At 42.4% G+C, this 21671-nt stretch overlaps 1 protein-coding gene across 6 annotated transcripts in view; it reads right to left on the bottom strand.

Annotated features, from left to right (window-relative positions):
* Positions 1-21671, bottom strand: part of Nckx30c (solute carrier family 24 member Nckx30C) — an 80415-nt gene that overhangs the window by 15533 nt on the left and 43211 nt on the right. For all 6 annotated transcript variants that reach the window (XM_076780162.1, XM_076780157.1, XM_076780160.1 and 3 more), the window contains 3 exons: positions 16473-16741; positions 7273-7408; positions 4046-4298 (listed from right to left, as the gene is read on the bottom strand). In XM_076780162.1, coding sequence (XP_076636277.1) covers positions 4046-4298; positions 7273-7408; positions 16473-16741 — 658 coding nt within the window. The remainder of the gene's footprint in view (positions 1-4045; positions 4299-7272; positions 7409-16472; positions 16742-21671) is intronic.

Below are 21671 nucleotides of genomic sequence, written 5' to 3'. Positions count from 1 at the left end.
GAGGAGTTAAAAAGCCGAGGTTTGAACAATGGAAAACGTCCAACTTGTCTTACAGGTGCGTTCAAACAGATTTTAATGAGCAAGTACGGGGCCCTGGAAATTTTGTAGCTTTTAATTATCTTCCGCGTAGTGTATTTGCGCGACTGGAAAGTTACTAATTACGTTCGACGTTCGAAATGGTCGCGGAGTGTCGCCATTGCTCCTTTTACAAAAGTAATTAAACGAGTATCAAATTTATTACATAACAGATACGATAACGAGTCTCGAATAAAGTGATTCGACAGTGTGCACGGAAATAAAAATCAAAATACAAGTTTAATTATAAAATAAATTGTCAGACGTCTCGAGTCCACGTTTCCAAGTTTCGAAAAGCATTCGACGGGTGTAATTGTTTTTCGTTTCGCGTTGTCTTTCCGTATTTCGTCGTGGCTCGTTAGCAGAGTGTCTATTCTTTTTGTTCGAGCCTCGCGGCCATTTTATCCGCGACGTCCCCGTATTCTTCACTCGTCCTTCGGATTCTGTATATTCTAATTTCTCCGGGTTGCATATTTATCGGCCGGGAGTTCGTTATCGTCCCATTTTTCAGAGGTAATTCCACGGCTGAGGATTTATCGTCGCGGCGCGCCGAATACGAAGACGTTTAAATTAATCAAGTCAATTAGCCTAATTACTTGCAGCGACTTGCGAGCCTCCGCCCGCCCTACGAGCTTAATTTTTCTCGAGGAAACACGGCACGGGAAATGTTTGACCAGGCCTCGCGCGCCAGGGCTTTCCTGTGTATTTATTTCCAATAATTAATAAATTAGTTCCCATGTAAATAAAAATTACGAACCAACGTCTTTCGATTTACTTGCCTCACGGCTATCGAAAGCACTTGGAAATATATTTAAATAATTCAGAATTGAATCAGAGTAACCAGCATGTCCGACCAATGTTCGATATTTCTACTTGCAAAAGTGTTTCCACGTGTCTATTGCGTTACCATGTTGCTCATTTCTCGTATTTCTACCTACTATACTCAGAACTAAGTGAAAAAAAATACTAAATAAATTCTAAATTAACAAGAATACTTCTTAATGCTAAATTCAAGTAGAAAGAATTAATATCGGTCAGACGCACGAGCAAAAACGCAGTAAATCTAGCAATTTCTCTACAAATCTTTATCGATGGTCTCACTACCAAGCAGGAAACTAGAATTTAAACAAATTTGAAGAGTTAATCGATTGCAGAATAAAAGTTGAATTTAATCAGAGTGGTTAAGTGGGTGATAAATTTTTGAAAATGTTTTTTTTTAGAGAGTTTGGAGGTATTGTCGGGGGTTGCAGAGCTTCCTTGATCCAGGTTGGAAGGAATGGCGAGGAAAGGAGTGTGCCAGTGACTCTGTGCCAGAGGAGAAAAAGGATCTACGGGGACGCGTGGGCTCTGCAACTCCCCGATGGATCATCGTTGGAAAATGAGTCGCTTCTGGCACGGTATTTCTGCTATTTCGCGCGCCAGCGATATAATAATACAGGACGACGGGGAACGAACGGTGTACGCCATTACAGAGAAATAGCGAGAATACTTCAATGGGCTGGCGCAACGACCAATTCCGCGCATCTCCTCTTGGCTCCGTCCAGATCGTCGCTGGAAATTCCAATTTATACGTTTCGCGGCCGTTCGGATCCCGGGTTTCGTACAATAACCGGGCATTCGGTTCCCACTCGTGCCACCGACCGATATTCGACGGTGTTATTCGGGTCGAGGGATGTTCGAGAATCTCAAAGATCTCCAAAAGATTTAATAGCCTTAAAGAATCTCCGAGGCTCGAAACTTTCCAAAGACCCTGGAAAGCCTCGAGACATTCGGAACTTCTTAACTTAATCGCCTCGCATTTCAATGTGTTCCTCCACCCACGGATAATGGATATTTAAAAACCCTTTCGATAGGGTTAGATCGAAATTCTGCAAATTATTTTCCGAACTAAATTTTATATCTCCGAAACTCTCATGGATTTTTGTATGAAAAAATTCACGTGTATCGTTTGGATACGTGTAAATAAATGGGCGAAGTGTCAATCTGATATCTTTAATAGTTTTTCGTTTATAAAATTCCAAACGTCTAAAACAGTCTCTAAAAACTCTGCTGAATCTCTGAAGCTTCCATCTTCGAATTAGGTATTTTTCCATGAAAAGATTCGCGAACCTGAACATGTCAGATGTAAAAATAAGGGAATCTGTAGATAAAGATTGGAACCTTGGGAGAACCCTGGCATATAGAAAGATGGGAGGCTGGTGGTTGACAGGAATGACGAAACGATTGATTTAGGCAACCCTGACTGTATCTATATTATCCAATTAAATACATTGTGGTCGCGTACACGTTTCCGATATTTCCAATAGGGAACGATAGGGAATCTGTCCGGGAGGCCGTTTCTTTAGCCCCTTTCAAGAAGTAATCGTTCCCGACGTTCGAGCAATTTCCGTTCGCCGAAGACAGCCCCTCTCTTTCTGCGCGATCGATCGAAAGCCTTAAGGAAACTTTGCGTGTTATCCGACACACGAAAGGAAAAGTCTCGCGATACCGCCTACTGCGTCAAGATTCCATCCAGAAAAGTACACACGACGACTATTTGTCTTCGCTTTTAGGTTTTCATTCGCGTAAAAGAACGATCGTGCCTCTCTGTTTGACCTTGTTTTTAAGTTATGGCCCTTTGCACGGTTCCAATAACTCTTCCGTAATATCTCACGACGTTTTCTGGCTAAATATTTCCTAGCAAGGATCGGAAACTAATCTTCTTAAGCGGCGACGAGAAGAAAATTTACATCTACAGAAGATCGTTAAATTATTTCGAAATGTTACTAGATATCGACAATGAATTTAAATATGAAATACCAAGGGGAGAACTGTTCTTTTCTACCCCTAGAAATTTCTAATTTTGTTTCTTAAATTCTCGAGAAGATACGAACGTAAGAAAAGAGATTGTTTATTTTGGGGGAGGGTCTTTCCGAGCACGTGGCCACGAGAGATCGTCGGTAGACTAATTTTTCACCGAGCTCTCGCGATGATCTCTTCAAGCCCCGCTGCGTCGCGTAACGAGGCGAATTCCCGATTTCTGTGAAATAATTGTCGGCGTGTAGAGGACCAGCGAGAATCAGCCGAGCATGTTCCCAGCGAGATGAGTGGCGACTAACGAGAGATTCCACCGGCTCAAAGTGACGTAATCTTATTACTCGCGCCTTAACCGCCCTCGGAAGAATAGCACCCCCTCCCCCCAACAATCTCCGGAACTCGACTATAACGTAAATTTACCTAATTGTCTATGGGGAACGGAATCTGCTAAAATCCACCATCTCTCGTCCCTCGAAAAAACATCGAGCTTCCCAAAAATAGATTTTCAACGTAATTATTCGAACCGTGACATTTTTCTAGCTAGAAATTACCTTCTCCGACTACTATTAATTTAAAATAAATATTTCTTTCTCGAGGGATGCAAATTTGAAATGGGTAAATATTGTAGATTTATCCAAATGTAAATATTTGGTGGGAAATAATTAAGCAATTAACGCGTATAATGGTATGAATTTTCAGTGTTTAGGAGCGCCCATCAGGATTGTTTGAGGGGAACGTTTAAAGCGTTGGCGAATCGATATCGCAGAAGAGAGGCTTTCCTTAAACGTATCTCGTTTCGTGTGCATTAGCGATAGGCTCGCAGAAGCACGTATACGGCCGGCAGATTATGTGTCTCGCGTGAAAATTGCTATAACCGATGCCCTCAATAACCGCGACGCGATGGCCACTTATAACCGAGCCGCGTAAATCCATACGCGACCTACATCGGACTGCGGAGAAAACAAATACCGATGAATTAGTCTCGTTCGGGACTGAGGGATACGCTTCTTGTTTTCATTGTCGGGATTAGTCCGCCAATCGACACAAAGGAGCCACCTTTTCTTTTATACCGCGACTTGTCACCGTGCAAGATCGATGAAACTTTAGGGAATATCGCGACGAATTATCGATTTAGAATATCGTTTGTGATAAATTTTGCCGTGGATGATCTTACCCAACTGTGACGTCGAAAATGTTGCTGCCTACGGAGCTCGACACGGCCATGTCGCCGAATCCTTTTCGCGCGACGATCACGCTGGTGATCAAGTCCGGGATGCTGGTGCCAGCGGCGAGGAACGTCAGGCCCATCACTTCCGGTGGTATGCGAACCGTGTCGCCGGCCACGTTCGCCCACCAGACCATCAGGTACGAGTACGCCGCTATCCAGAAGATCGACCCGATGAACGTCACCGCGAAGAGCTTCTTCCCTAAAAAACAGACGTTTTGGGTCTCAGCGATCCTCGAGACTCCTTTGTCAGGACGAACCAAGGGATTTCCTTTCGATTGGATCATACCCTTCTCAATTCCTCCCCCGCTCATTGGGGAAGATTCGATTTCCTTGAACGAAAAGGGTCCACCTACCGAAATTCTCACCTTCGACATCCCCCATTCTATGGTTAGACCTTTGCTGGAATTTTCCATTTCACCAAACGTTCGAAAAATGAAACTAAATAACGAATAATCTAGGAGAAATAGAACATTCCCAAAATCATTTTTCCCTGGTCCAACAAACTTTGCATAACGCACGTATTTATAGATGAAAATGGGTCACCTTATAGATAGGTCGCGGTGACTGTAGGTGTTATCGAGCATCGTCGGAGCGGGTTGGACATGCAAAACGCGCCTCGCGTCGGCCTGAAACCGGAAGAAACCCGGAAATAAGTTTCCCTTTGACGTCGCGGGCCAGAAGATCGTATTTAAAATATTTACAACTGCCATCTTTAGCTTGACAAATTCGAACTCGAAGTCTAAATCGAGGGGGAAAGAGAATTCGAGCGAAGGGTGATCCTCGTGTTTCGATTTTTCGCCTCGTGGACGCTGCCTCTGATCAATTTAACTCTCGCGGACCTTCCCTCTATGAATCTAATATCCAAATGATTGGGTTCTATTCGAGAAAGCATCGCCAGACTCGTATCTGTGTCCCCTTTTCGCTGGTTCGAGCGGAAACGTATCCGAATGCCTCCCCTTTGACGCTTCTCTGTTTGTAGCGAGTAGAAAGGGTCGACCATATATCAGACCACCGTATATCGAGTCTCACCACGCCCAAAGACTTTCTATCGCGATAATCTAATTCCACGGGACGACTATCCGCGATTAGATTCGACCATCCGTGCCCAGGACTCCGCTGTCCCGTGGATATTAAAATTATTGGGTTTCGTTCGACGAGGATGGCTCCTCCATTTGATTGGATACTCGTCCTCTGAAGTATTAAAATTTTGATACGTTTCCACTGGGTGCTCTGGTCGTTAATTAAAAGAATTATTTGGATGGGGTTCGTAGCAGGGAATAGTCAGAAAAGGGGAGAAAGGGGTTGTTATTTATCTGAAAGTTCTGACTATGATTTTGATTGGGATTATAAAGAATAAAAATAGAATTTTAGTGAATTAAAGACATTGTGGTTGTTCTGTAGGAGAAATAGGATCGAAAATGTAGAATAAAATTTTTCCATACGAGGCTCTATTTACGAGAAACTTCGACCTAACCAATATGTCCGATCAATATTCGATATTTCTACTTGCAAAAGTGTTTTTTAACATCTATTGCGTTACAATGTTGCTCATTCCCTGTGTTTCTACCTACTATACTCAGAACAAAGTGAAACAAATGCTAAATAATTTCTAAACCAACATGAATACTGCCTCAAAGCTAAATTCAAGTAGTAAGAACGAATATTGGTCAGACGCTCGAGGGAAGTCGCAGTAAATCGTGCAATTTCTCTACGAATCTTTGTCGATCATCTCGATACCAAGTAATAATCATGGAAAGAAATATTACTGCATGCTTTGGATTCATTTTTTTAAAATGCAAACGAAGTTAGGGTCGCGAAAATATTTTCGTTCGCTCGAAGGCGACTCCGAACGAAGTTTGTTTAGCGGGTGTAACTAAACTGTCCCGACTATTTCGAAGCGCGATTCTACGAAGCGTGGCGAAATTTTTGCTAGCGGAGCGCGTCGAACAGACAGTCGCAGCAATTTTCTGTAACAATGAAAAGCGACGGCGTCTGGCGTTGAATGGCTGGCTGCGCGAGGCAGCGACAATCAGTCGTCGATTCGAAATTAGCGTGTCAATATCATCTTTCGTCGGCTGGCATTGTGTTCCGTTGAAATACAGGCCGTTAATAGGCCGTGATAATGCGCCCCGTTACTGATTGATAGCGCCCCGGGAAACGGTTTTGAATAACAGACGACCCGGCGTCGTCCAGCATCCATCTTAAGGGGCGAGACAATTTTTTTACAGCACAGGGGTTCCAAGAAACTTTTCGCCACTTTCCACTTATATTCTCTAACGTTTCGAGAGTACAAATATTTTTTCCCCCTTTACGTTTCATCGACTTTGATTTGTTGTCCGACCAGTGGTTGATATTTCTACTTAAAAAGAAGATCTGACACTTTCCAAATATTCCACGACTGAATATTTCTATATTTAAAGGGACAAATATTAATAATATTAGCGAATAAAAGTGACTGTATTAATTTGGAGAACCTTCTCCGATCAGAAGAGGATCATACCACAAATAAGCGGAAGAAGAGAAAATGAGAGATAGCAGAGAGGAAATCGAAATGTGCCCAGTGTCTGAGGTAGATTGCATAGGTCCTCCCTCGGTCTACGGACACCGATTTCCAAGCCTAATTCACAGATAGTTCATCGCGAACGGTCGATCGTCTGCAAAGATTACGTTCCATATTCAGATTGTTTCACTGGTAGACTTAAGCACGACGAGCAGACCGTAGAAATTGCATTCGAGAGTTCTACACGTGTCGTGAATTTGTACGACCCGGGGATTAGTCGAAATCAACACTGGTCGTTCGGGGGGGGGCTACAGAAAATTGCTGATTTTGATTATTGTCCTCAAACATTTACCATGTAATCTCTTGTCAAAATATTGAGAGTATAAACTGAATAATTGCGTTGGTAGAACGCTGGTTGAAAGGTTACAGTTTCTCGAATCAAGGGAAAGGGCACGCGTGGGCGGTGGAATTCAAAATACAACGCAATTTTCAGCCATGGCTCGACGAAGTAGTCGGTCACGAGGACAGGCGTGACGGTAGATAACTTGGAAAGGTCAGCCACGAGTTCTGGTTACATTTCAGACTAAATCACTAACGAAACCTTTCAGGAGAAATTGCAGGTTTTATGAAAAACATGTAAGATATAAATTATTTTTTATTCTTCGTTTCTTACCCCTGGGTGTCCTCGTGTCTGGTAAGGTTAGCCACAGGGGGAAAAGGATGGGCGCTACCAAAATGTAAGATAGTCTTTTCCTGGGACTGCTGGGCCAGCCCATGTCCAAGGCCTCTGGAGGTTCATCCTCCTCTCCCTGAAACGACAAACAGACTTTCATGAAGGCATAGCCCCCAAAAAGGGTTCTAATTAACGGAGTCTTACCCTTAATCCTACAGGGATGGTTGTTCTCGAGTTTGAGAAATTTCTATAGCAACTGCATGTATTTTATAACTTAATAATACATAAAATGTTAGGAGTATGTAAATGTACTCATAGTCCTTAAAGTTAGCACGTAACCCGGAAGTCACATCCCGACAGGATTAGAGTTAAAGCCCTTCGTTTCGGAGAATTTGGGGCGCAGAAAAGCTGTGCATCTCGTATTATCTACGTAGATTTACGTTTTGGCAACGAAAGTTTAGCAACACGGAACAACGTTATTAAAAATCCCGAAATAATCCAGTTCATTTTTACAGAGATTAAATAGATCGTGAAACTTTCGACGTCATTGTACAGTAAAGGGTTAATATTTTATCATCGAAAAATTTGTACACCAATAAATATATACACCAAATTCTGAGCAAGAAGATCGTACAATATTCCCGCCAAAAAAAATTCGAAATCGTACCCTAGACACGGTTGGAGATAGAGTCACGTGATTCTTTCTAATTAACACGTCCCCTTAATCCGCTCGGACGGAATTAAGCTCGGGTCGAGTTTTATCATCCGCGATACACTCGGGCCGGTCGTTTATTGTTTGGAAAATACAATAAAGGCTCCGTTGGAAGCGCGGAGGTTCTAAAAACCGCGGGTCGCGGGCAAAGGCGGAGCAAGCTCTTGTTCATCCTCGGCTAACCGCGGCACAATGGCCTCGTAGGTGTTTGAATCTTCCAGCTGGAAATCGTTTCGTCGGGATAATTGCCGCGTAACACAAGACCGCCGTGCACACCGATAATTTCGTTGCACGCCCCCGCTCGTCCGACCAGAAATCGGCTTTTCCACTCGCGGACCCCCAGACGACGGCTTCCCTGACGAAACATCGGATCTGTTTCGCAAATCTGCGCCCCCACGAGCTTGTAAATCACTCCTCGAGACGTAATCTACCGCGCCTAGTCGTTTAATTCAACGGTTCTCCAAGAAGGGGGAGATTTAAGGGGTCAGGAATTATATGGATCGGCCGGAAAATTAATATTAGAATTTTTAGACAGATCAATAGGTAATCGTCGATTCTAATTTCACTCTGCGTACGAGAATTAGTCTACAAAGTAATAGGAACCTCGTTAAATCGAATAATTAGCGAGAAATATTATAAATAAATAGGAGGAAGTAGTGGCGACAACGATAAAACATTCGACTACGAATCTCGGTGACCCCAGTTCGATCCCACGTGTCTGCTGATGGTTTTTTCGTCGATATACCATAATAAGAATTTAAATTATTTCTGTATCAGTGGAGTATTCACGTTCTGGCTGCATGGGTTTGCACTCTAGGGAGAAACTGGGGAATAATAACCCCCGGATGGTGTTATGTTCGGTTTTGATCGAGTTAGGGGATTCGATAGCGTTTCCAGAGCGGTGTATAAACAGGAAGGATGTATTATAGATTGGGATCGAAGACGAGAAGAGGAAGATCGATCGAGAAATGGCGACCTTGGGGTTCGTAGGAACGTCGGTCGTGCTAGAAAACGCGGAACTCGGGCGGAAAAGCCATCGGCTGGTGACTTTGCTTCGATTATCCGAGGGTAAAAGAGGGACTGAAATAGGCAATGTGCAGTGCACCGACGCCGGGTGTAGCCAGAATTGACCCAGATTCGCGATGCATTCAAAATGAAAAGGCCTTCTCACTCATTTAGGACAAAGAGGTTCGAGAATTCCACGCGAACTAGCCCAGCTAATATCGCCCAAAAGCTTTCTACCCGTTAATTCTTCGGGGGGAGGGAGGGGAAAATCGAATCATCGATTCCCAAAAAATCCCTACCGTTTCGAGGAATCGATTCTCGAGACGACCGTGAAAGTGGAACGCCCCCACTCTCTTTCGGGGATCTTCTAGGAAATTTCCGAGGGATCGACGGGACAAGAAAAGGAAGAAGTTTTCATCGACGAAACAGAGAAGACTATTCACAAAAGATATTAAGGCGAAAGCTCTTAGGTCCGACGACCAACTTTCACGTCGAACGATTCAAAAACGAAAGTCCTGTCCCGGGGAAAAAGCCACTCTTCGCGATTGCCTTGTTTTCAGGCCGACGTCTGTAGAAAACGACCCAATTTCCAAACGTCCTGCCATTGTCGCTGAGTATACGCGACAGGTTGCAATCGAGGCACAAATGGAAGCTCGATTCCTATAAATCACAAACTATAAAATATTTTTTACGACACGGAACGACCGTTTCCCGAGAAAATTTCTTCCCTACAAGGGGATGAAAGTTCTATTTGCAACCGTATTAACCCCTAACGCGACAAACATAAAGAACGTGTGAAATATTTAAATCGTTACAATCGATACAAAAATTTGCAGAATTGTTTCGGAGGTTTTAAAAGGGAAAACCGCGAGCGAAAATATATTTTCGAAACTGTAAACTCGTTGGGATGAAACTGGAAAAGCTTAAAAAGTATTACCAGGACGGTTCGAATATCAGCGATCATAAATCCCGGCACGTCTCTGAAAGAATTTCGCGAAAAAATAAAATTGGGCGATCCGGCCACGGATGATTTTTCACTGTATTATTCATCGACGGGACTTCGTGCGTGAACATTTTCCAACGAAACTCAATTACGGATGTTGTAGCGCCAATAATAAATTGATTCGAAAGGAACGACCGGTTTTAGGGGCTGAAAAAATATATTTTCGAAGTCGTGTCGTTCCGATTTCGAAAATCCATTTGAGAACGTACAGTATTAAGAATTATTTGACGCAAGCTTTAATTATATTTTTCTGAACTTTAACGTGAGAAAATGGTGGTTTCTAAAAAGTTGCCGACCCCTTTCGCGAACGATACGTCCTTACTCGTGATCGATGAAGTAACATGCGGCCTTCCAATGCCAAAAGGTTTCCCACCCTTGGCATAGACTCTTCCTATAGGTCAGTTAAACGGAGAACTATCGAACGATCGACGTTCGCGACCCAACGAAGTCCATACGAAGTCTATATTTTTTTTATTATCAAGCCTGGTCTTGAATAATACAACGAAACCGACCTTCCACGTATTTAATCAAATTACGGTTTCATCGTTCGCGTTTCGAACCGTCGACGTTCAGGATCGATCCATAAATCATGCGGGACAGGGATTCCAAAGTTTCCCGGCGTTATCAGAATTTTTCAATTCCATGCATTCGTTTTGAACTTTGATCGTTCCAAGTTTACGATTTCCAATTTCATGCACACTCCCGCTTTATCTGCGTTTGTTGGAACTTTCCCAATTTTAGACTGTTAAAAAATTCATCCTTTTTACGGTGTGACCCAAGAAAAATCTAAAAAAACGATAAACTGCAATGAGAATCGAAAGAAATTCTAAGAAATAAAGATTGTTACGTTTTGGTTACCCGATGTTCAGTTTGTTTGGTTTATCTAACGGTGCGAGGAAAAGTTGGAGTGGACAGTTTGTCAGGGGTGGACTGTCCCGGAAAATAAGGCGTTCCACGGCTCATTTTTCCTATCACGAGACGCGTTGGAGACGAATCATCAAATATCTATCACTGTCCACGGGACGACGGACGGAATTTCAGATAACCGGGCGATACGGCTCGTTACGCTTTCACGTTGAGCGACAACTGGTCGTCCCTCCCCAGGGAGCGGAGAAACTGGCAAGAAAAATTCCCAGCTCAACGTGCCTCGAGGTAGAAACCAGCAAAATTTTATTCCAACGAAACCGACGTATGGTGATTAATTCGCGACGTACGATCGATCCGGGCAGTAGGACACGCTTTTTACCCCGTTTAACGCGTTTACTGATCCACCAAATTCTCCATTGGGGTCGACATTTTACTCTCAGACGATTGGATATTGTTTAAATCAAACGTTCCTTTTGGCATCTATTTTTTAACATTTATTTTTCTTGACAGAAAACTTTGGAAATTAATTTTTCGCGTGTTCTATAGTTATTATTAAGAGAAATATTTTGTATATTAATACACGTTCATATATGAATCATAGACAGTGAACATGTTAATACTTCAAGGGGATCCTATGCAAGATGGCTGAAATATTTTAATACGTTGTCAATAACTTTGTTTACTCATGAATATTAAATGATAAAAAAGAATGAATAAAATGATTAATATAATTTATATCTAATTAAATGACTGTAATATTTTCTAGCAGGAAAAATAAAACTGTATGCATGGAATGCTCAAAGTATATCATCATAAAGATGGCCATAGTTGCAAATAAACCATCTTTTGTTTTACTATCTTGGCGTGCCATAATCTCGATGTGTCATCGGTATTCGTGACAGAATAATTTTCTCGGTTGTTTTAAATTTCAAGCAACCGATTCGTATAAAACAAGGCTGGTCATAAAGACGGAACCCATAACCGTGCACTTTATGGCCAACCTCGTTTTATACGATCATTCCCAACAATTGCATCATTTTATATTTGAACTGATATTCCGATAAACCATTTCAGAAATTGTACTACACACAATCCATTCTCATCTTTTCAAATGGTTACAAATCCTATTTAGAATCAAACAATTTTCAAATTGATTTGAAGAAATGGTGCATTCGACCAAGTTAATTAGTAATTAACAACGTAAGGAGCTGATGCATCCAATATAATTCGAATTCGAATTTTTCTAGGTTTAATAACGAATGAAATTATTTTCTATTTTTACTGGGACGAAATCCAATACAATTTTCTACGGTCGCGATTGCTCTCCAGCGGTTTACCGCTTCCTCCGATACTTTTTAAAGACGAAGAAACGATGGCGTGAACTTCGAACCTCGAAGCCCTTGCAACTATACACAGTCGAAACAGTGAAGGAAAATCTGAAAAAATCGAGATATTCCTCAAGGGGAAGAGCTAGATACAAAGCAATTCTTTTTAAGCAATTTTGAAACGTTTCAAAATAGTATTTGTGCTCCCATTTCTCTCCTAATTATTTATTGAATCTTTTCGACAGCCACCCCTCATGTTACACACTCCATCCCCTATTTCTTCTCCTTATTCCTTAATCCCGCCACGTTCCAGAAACCTATCTTCGAACCCACTTCCGCCTTCTTTCCTTTACTCCCCATTACCCGGTATCCTCTTTCCTTTCCCCTGTTGATTTCCTGTTCCCTCCCCCTTTCTGTCCCACTAAAACTTCCTCTTCCTAATTCCATTTTCCCCCATTTCCTCTCTATCCAAATTTTTCCATTCCGCGATCCCTGTTCTCTTCGAGTTTCATTACATTCTTCTCAATTTAACTTCCTCCTCGCTTTCGATGCTCGAGTCTGTTTCAGCTGACCGTTCAAACTGTGCAGGAGTCAGATTAGCGATAACCTTTAGAACCAATCTCTCCGCTCAAGTTAGATTAACTGACACCGTTAATTTTGCAGAAAGAACTTTAACTTTAGATTTTCTGCGAGGAAATTTAACAATCACTGCTCACCAAGTGTACGACTTCAGATCACTGGAATGTCAGCGAAATTTCTGTAGACACGCCAGCAGTTGATGGATCGTTTAGAGGCCGACTAATCCTTCGCATTCAGGCTGGAGGACACACTTGCTTTGGAGCATCCACTTTAAGAAGGTAAACGTCGTGTTACTAGCACCACTTGGCAATACTCAGAGTCAAATAGTCGCGAAACGAATTAAATACTCGGGATATTGAAATACTAGTTCTAGGTCATGATAAATTAAAAAATACACCACCCTATTCAAGAAATTATAAATGGAAAAATATGCTCAACTCTACGGATACGTTGACTGATGGAGTTTGCCACAGATGGCTCTTGCGCCACTAAAGAGCGCACGCGACACCACTCTCGATCGAGTCGTTGTAGTGATAACATGTATCAATAAATATTATTACAGTTATATAGATATATCACAACATTGACCTTGATAGATATCACCACTGGAACAGATTTTCCCAGAATTCTATTTCACGAGGGATAAAAGTACCCACCAACCCCGAAGAGAAAAAAGTTCCTCAAACATGTGTGAAATTTGGGTGAGAAAAATCGACGATCTCCGATCGATGAGCGATAATTAACACCGTACTATCCGACAAGAACGAGTGTACTGATTTCGGAATGGCCCGCGGGGGAAACGAAATCAGAAGAGGGGGGTGGGGGAGGTCCCCGAGGGCTTCGCGACGGGAAACGAATTCAAATTACGGGGATCCTCGCGAAATCCGTGCAAGAAAACGGGAATTTTCCGCACGTCGAAAATGGAGGGCGACTCGGGGGGTGCACGGGGGGTGCACGGGGGTTCATTGTTCCCTGTCGTTAGCCGTGACTTCCGGTGCAACGAGTTCCCGTCTACGCTCCAAATTCACGCCGACGTTTTCGCCGGCATTGCGGCTAACGGAGTTCGGGAGTTGGCGGCTGCCACTAACTATAATACGTTCGCACGCCACTCACGGACTGTCGATACCGAAATACTTAGGGTCTCGAGGCTTTCAGGACTCGAGGTCGACCCGTATCCGGAGCCTGGATCGAAGGGGGAAACCCACTGTGACGGATTGAAAAAAATAGAGATTCTAAAGGGCCGTTTCAGGTTGTTTTTTAATGCCTATTTTTCCGTCCGTTTCACTGGAAGACTCTCTCGAGTCTGGATCCAACGTACAGATCGATGTTTATTTAGTATTCTGGCTTGGTGGTAGCCACGTAGCGTATTATTCATCGTGATACCTGCATTGCTAGGTATTCTAACCTTTTGCGGTCCAACTGCGCCTCCCTGGCACGGACAATGTCTACTGTTGTGGTCCTATCATGCCTCGGAGGCGCGTCGTAGTTTAGATTAACGTTATCTGGAGGTTAGGGTAATTGCACAGTCGACGGTTTTACTTCTGACGAAATACCGTGTCGCTTCTACGAGGTCCATGCAAGAATTTCCACCATTTTTATACGAGAATTTAAGTCTAAAAATTACCACCATTCCTCTGACAATTCTAATATATATTAAAACAATTTTTTTAGCAATCATAATGCTTCTATTGTCTCTCAGGCATTTAATTCTTTCAAGATGGCAGTTTTGTGCCGATACGTACAACTTCTTGACCTCAGTAATTATAAAATGGCCCTTCAAAGACCTACAATATACTCTACCTATCATTCCTTCCTTTTTCAACTTAAATCTCTCAGAGAGAATGGATGGAGGATCGTCGTGAAGGGCGCCAAAGTCCCTAAGCGTGGCCCTGAATAGACGACAAAGGGTTAAGGGTAAAGCATTGCCCAGGTGCAATCAATATTGTTTGACGTAACCGACATTCGATGACCTTGAATGACCTTTCCCTGCTCGCGGGGGAGGCGACGTCGCCAGGAATCGAAGTCACAGAGATCCCTTATCGCCTTCTAACCTCGCGGAGGTGATTGCGTTTGCGCAATCTACGTCAACGTACAAACACACACACACACAGTGAACCCCGAAAGGTGCATAGTGTTCTTTGAACCATTACGCCGTGTCGAGACTCGACTGGTTATCCGTAAGCAGTACTCTAAGCGCGTTTCTACTTGACCTTTCGCAGCTGAAAAGCTCTAACTCCCCGGAGTTCCCGGCAGTGTTCGCTCGGGGCGCCTGATTAGAGGCCTTCAGAGATTTATCAGCCAGAAACGTGGAATACTGGACGTTATACTTGCTTTCAGACTCTACTCGACCGTAATAAATAAAAGGAACATAGTAGGAAGAGAAATTGCGTAGATTTTTTCATCTTAGAGACAATTACAAGCTTCGTAATTTTTCTAATCTTTCTGGAATTTGACTGTCGATCTGTAAGTTAATTTACATACTAATGATATTAAAATAATGAATTAAATTAAGAAATCTATCACGATTTGGAAATCAAGATGGCTCTTAGTTAATGATCAGTTCGATGGAGTTACTTTTATAAAATAAATATCGTTAGAGAAGCTGCATAAACAGGACTGAAAATTAGATCGTGTCAGACTTTAAAAAAATATTAATAGTATACAGCAAAATGTCGTTTGTTAATTTTGTTATCTATACTTTCCATAAAGGGTGCATCGTAACTGGGTAGGACAGAGGACACAAAAACAATAAAACAAAAAGTTCACATAAACATGTTCCCCGTTTGACCTTGTTCCCGAGTTATAGCCATTTTTGTGCTCCAGTAATATGCAGTTGGTTACCTTCGCAGGAAGTGCTCGAAATAGCCACCTTTGACCCAAATACATGCGAACTTCGTGTCACAGAGTTTCTCAATCTTTCGAATATTCCAGGTATTCCGTCGGATTCATTGACAGCCTTATCCTCCGCAGAATATTTCAAGGCGTCCTTGAATTAACTAATCTGCCCCCTAAGTGTCTCCAGAAATAAAAATCCAATGAACTCTCGAGTAAAGAACAAATCTTAATCTCAATGCGAATTGATCTGTTAACCCTTTCCACTTCGATCAACTGGATTTAAGGTTATTCATAGCAATGCAAGCCTAATTAACGACACAAGCGAGGAAATTTAAAATTAGAAATATTTATAAATTTGAAAAGATAGGACAATTTTAATATTCCTTGAAATGGCATTACAAAATTGAATTTAAGTATCCAGTTCTATCAAAATTAATTCTTTAGTGTTCTCAGAAATAAATAAATAAATAAAATTACAGCAAATACTCGAGTGGATTAGATTTTGTATGGTAGCCAACTCGTCAAATTATAATCAAGAAAGATTTGCAGTCTGACCAATGCTTGATATTTCTACTTGCATTGATGGGAAAGTGGGATTCATTTATTAAAAATTGTTGCAATTAATTGGGAAATTGTAGAAGGTAGAAAACATGGGTGATATCTCTCCATTATGAACGTTTAAGATCTCGAAACGTGAGAAGTCTGACCAATGCTTGATATTTCTACTTGCATTGATGTTAAAGGGGGATTTATTTGAGCGTTGGATGATCGTTTTCTGGAGACAATGGGAGGCCAGGAGTACCAATAGGACCGCAATAATGGGGATGACGAATGCGTAGGGGGGAAGAAGGCATTCGTCGTATTTGGAAATTACCGATTCGAGGCCGGCGTCGAGACCAGCGGCTATGCCACCGTTGGGAAGTTCTTGGATGCCGGCGGTGGTGCCAGCGGTGGTCGTCGTCGTGGTGGTGGTCGTTGTGCCCTGGGATCCCTGCTGCAGCTGCAGAGTGGTCTCTTTCGAAGCTGCACCAGAGTATTGGGCGGCGGTCGACGTCGCGGCGCCGTTGTGCGGCCTGGTGGCGTCCAACAGCGCCTTCAGCGAGGCTATCGCGTGCAGCTGCGTCGCTTTCTCGTCCACTTTGCCTGAACAGTATCAGAGTTGCGGGTTAATGAGATCGAGTTACCAACTACCATCCTCGATACGCTACTCTACCTAGTTCTACACCTCGATCGACTTCGATCGAGCGTCCTAGGGGTTCAGGTCTCCGGGGCCATTCCTATTACAACTTCTACCACCCCCTAAACTCGAAACACACGTTTTCAGACTTTGTAAATGTCACTTTTTACTCCCAAGTTACTCCAAATAACTCTATTTATCAAATCTAGAGTTCTAAACATAACTCTATTGCTCTCTTTGCTTGGAATGAACAAATCTTGCTATAAAAATTCGTCTTGCAAAAATATTCGTAAAAGAAATCTATTCTTCCTTGTGGCCATTCCTTCCACGAACAAATTTAAATATAATTAAATATACGTTTAAATAATGAATCCAATAAACGATTCCAGAGACCATCGAAGCCCAGAACGACTAACTACGGACTACGAGCGACGGAGGGAGACTCGAGGAGGCCTCGAGTTCGTTCCCTCGCGATCCGTCGCCGTCTGAAATCGTAAAGATCGTTCCGATCGCGTTCCTCGGTCGAGCTTCGAGGACGTTGGAAGCTGTAAATGCGCAAGACCGGCCGTCGTTCCATTAAAACATGCATTTAAGATCCGGCCAAAGCTGCAACTGCGAAATAATTATGAGCGAGAGTCGTCCGCCAAAAGCCTCCATCGCGCGTTCTAGATTCTTGGCCACCGCCGATTGCCTCGAACCAGGTTACGTAACGATTACCATTTCACCAGGTCCCGTTTTTCGAGCCGATTTCTGCTAACTACCCTCCTCCGCCCTTCGCGACGGGGACTGGAACCGTCTTCGGTGTCGTTTAACGCTTCTCGAAACTTTCGGGCGCTTTCCCGGAAACTTTCGAGATGCTCGAGAGACTTTCGCAGCCTATTTCAGTCGCTCGACGTTTCCGGGGCGACGGGAACTTTCGTTGTCTTAAATAATACAGTTCCCCCCGTAACTGGTACGAATGGAAATACGGTTATTCCGCGGGAGAATATGAATCGAAAGCGTGGAACAAAGTTATCCCGTCCTGGGGACCCTCGGTTTCCAGATTACGGTCTGACAGGGCTGACCAATGCTTGATATTTCTACTTAGGTTGATGGGGGAAGGTGGGTTCGTTTGTTGGAAACTGTTGTAATTAATTAGGAAATTGTAAGAAGTAGGAAAGACACTCCATTATGGACCAAACGTGAATAGTCTGACCATTCTTTAGTATTACTACTTGCATTGACGTTAAAGGGAGACTTATTTATTTTTATCTGATGTAATTAAGTCCTGACCACTTTGGGAATTTAAGGTTTACAGTGTGAGTCACATCCTATCTTCTGAACGTCACCAGCGATATATCGGTGCTGCGACAACGGTGTTAACAAACGATCCATTTACGAAGAACGGATGAGACTTCGGGAGCCGTTTATCGCTCGCGTAACAGGTTTAACTCTCGCGATCGGCGGCCAATTGGATTATCAGAGTCGAATGTCACATTATGCGCGAACAGATCGTCGAGCAAATCTTGTTTTAGAAAATTATAGCAAGCCGATTAGCCCCCGTTCGACAGGCCTGGATCCTCTTAGTCGATATTGAGAATGTTTCCACTTTGTAAAAATCCATACATGTGTGTATAATTTATTTGTTAGCCAAATATACCAATAAAATCAACTGAGACTAACAATGTTTTCTTTCGAATTCCCCAACCCTTTCAGAAGTAAATAATTTTACATACAGCTATCGAAGTATGTTAAGCAGAAATTGAACATGGAAACGAATATGATTTTTTTCTATCTTCGCGTGGAACAATGTTATGGCCTCGTTACTAAAATCATCCTGTTCGTTTTAACGGACCAGCCAATAATTTTAACGAATATCCGCGACCGTTGTTCACCGTTCTCGCGTTGGGAAAGGAATAAAGTTTGCTTACCGTAAAAATAAAGAGAGTAGCGTAACCGCGGGGCTGGAAATGCGGTTCAATTTTTACCCGGGTGAGAAAATGCACGCCTATTTATGCGTCCAGCGTTTCCTGACGAGGCATGTGCTTCAAAAGCCGTTGCTATCTCCGCAAATACCGAGTCCACAGGTACCTACACCCCCCTCCCGCAGGCGGGAACTAATTTCGCGTCGGTGATTTTCTTTCCCCTTCCGGAGATGGCCTTAATTAATAGCGGATAGGAGGAAGCGAATCCGAGCCCGTGAATCAACCGAGATTTCCGTTTCGTTATCGTTACCAGCGGTAATTTTCAAGAAAATTCTCCCCCGCCCCCTCCACTGGCGTCTCAACACCCGCCATCTTGGAGAACGAAACCAGGAAACTCGAGCCTCTGCTCTGACCACTCCTTTTACGATTATTTTAATTTAAGCATTCCCAATCATCTCTCCATTTCCATCATGGTTATTAAATTTTGATATTTTTTATTTACAAATTATGCAATCATTCTGAAATGAAGCTATGTAGAACTAATATTTGAAATATTCAGCGGAGGAACGAATGGAAAGTGTTGAATCTTGTTTTTAAGTAGAAATATCAACCATTTGTCGGACGAGGCCTTCGAAATTAATGCAGAGCCAATTTTATTTGCTAATATTATTATTTTCCCTTTGGAATTTCGAAATATTCAGTCAAGGAATATTTTGAGAAGTGTTAATCTTGTTTTCAAGTAGAAATATCAACCACTGGTCAGACGAGATCTTCGAAATGAATACAGAGCCAATTTTATTCGCTGATATTATTATTTGTCCCTTGAAATTTAGAAATATTCAGTCCAGGTACAGCTAAGTAGAGATCTACTATTAAATTCTGATATTTTTTATTTACAAATAAATGAGTTTGACGTGCCAGGTACGAAAGGGAAATGGAGATCATCTGGCTCGATAACGTCGGTACTCTCGTACAGAAATGACTATTATTTTCTCCCTAATCGAATGGAATACTTTTGCTTCGTTACAATCTGAACAATGACAAATATCGAAACGACGCGAACGCAATGCTAAAGTCGCGTGAGGTTGCTGGAAGTCGTAAATCAACCGACTATAGCATCAGAATGAGCGTCGTAATGACGTTGATCGAATGACGTACAACTAGGATTATTAATTCACGACCTTGAATAACCTTGAATGTTCTCGAACAGCTATTTAACGAATCTCGTCGAATTCGACCCGCCAGGCGTACTAAGGGCAAAGGAACGAGCTATCTCGTTAAAAGAAAACTCCATTCTAAGAATCGACTCTCTGCGCCTTCCCAACAAAACTTTTTCACGACTTTTGTATCGGCTGTTTTCATAAAGGGGGCACACGTATATCACCATCATTAGAAACTTTACTGTCTGAGAAAACAAAGATCCTTGACACTAAAAAGTATTTTCGATTGTCTCCACTGTGTGGTAGGGTGATACTAAAAATTAACAGAACCTAAATATTTTTTACCCTTTTGAGCTAAATTTAAATACATTTTGGGCCTCGTATATGTTTCTTTTTCTACACCCCTTAACAATTGGCTAAAGTTTGAAAGTTGGAAATTTCTCGAATAAACAACAAAAAGATTTTGCTTTATTTCTGTAACGCGGAAGTAGAGGCACTGATCTTCCTTGAACATTATTAATTCAAGAAATGCGTGCACAAAGGAAGCTTTGGGACAGAATGCGCCATCGTTTGAATAAGTAATGAGAATTAACGTATTTCAAGCGAACGCGTAACGCTGTGTAAATTACTATTATCATCTTCCAAAAGGAACGCCCGTACGCTCTGGCCCGTCGACAAATATTTTCTTACCTCCTCGCAACTAACTTCCAACGCTTTGTCTCCCGGGTACATCTTTTCCAGCGTGAATTCAACCTTGGAAACTGCCATAGTAGACGAAGACCCCGGTGGGTAACTACGTTTTCGAGGCAGTTCGCTGCGAAACGGCTGTAAGACACTCGAAATTCGCTCGTAACCGCGACTCGACTCAACTTCCACCAATCCTCTACTTATTCCCGCGATAGTAGGTCAAAGAGGAAACTCGACGAAGCGGGAAAGAATGGCGAGAAGAACACTGAAACTCCGCGAGACGCGATACGAAAGTATTCGTCTAGCCGGAGGCCACCTCGTTTCCTATTTATCTCGTTTCGCGTCCGTGTGTTTCTCCGTTATATGTTTTTTTTTTAATATACACGGTGTCTCGTTACGCGCGCGAACGACCAATTTGAACAACGGCGCCGGATGGGAGACAAAAACCTGCAAAAAACGACGCAAAAAGTGCCCCCCGGTTGCAGCCATATTCCTGTGTCCATGCTTTTAATTTTTTATGTCTTTCATTTGGACGACAAAAGATTGATTGAATCCATTATTTCTTTCAAATTACTTCCTTCTAATAATATTCGCAATGTTATGGAAAGTTTCACGACGAAATGAATTTGAAATTTTCTAAATTGGAAGTGAAATTTAATATATAATTGATATTCCTACGTTTGTCTAACAATTAAGCTATGTAGAACTAATATTTGAATATTTATACAACGTTCGATTTACAAATATTCAGTCGGGGAACAATTCGGTTTACGTTTTAAGTAGAAATATCAACCACTGGTCAGACAAGCTCTTCCAAATTAACTCAGAGCCAATTTCATTGGCTAATATTATTATTATCTGAAAGAAATAGAAACTAATTTTTCTCCGAGCAGAAATTTTCGGTTGGCGAACTTTAAAGGGCGTTCCAGCCCCTTGAACCGTCCATTAGGAAACTGAAAACGTAAAAAGGAGTACACGTGTAATATTTTTTAACCGCCGAGTTTACCGCGGCCCTGAATAGGGAAAGATCTCGCCCGGGGGATGTTCCCTTGTTAAAGTACGCTGGCAGACACATGCATTAAGAACTTCGTTAATGAGCGGTTCGTGCGGGACTCGCGGTCAATCTTTCCGCGAAAATGGACGCG

The sequence above is a fragment of the Colletes latitarsis genome, chromosome 12 (genome assembly GCF_051014445.1).
Source record: "Colletes latitarsis isolate SP2378_abdomen chromosome 12, iyColLati1, whole genome shotgun sequence".
NCBI classification, from domain to species: domain Eukaryota; kingdom Metazoa; phylum Arthropoda; class Insecta; order Hymenoptera; family Colletidae; genus Colletes; species Colletes latitarsis.
The sequence above is the reverse complement of the archived record's forward strand: the minus strand, read 5'-3'. Positions and strand labels throughout refer to the sequence as shown.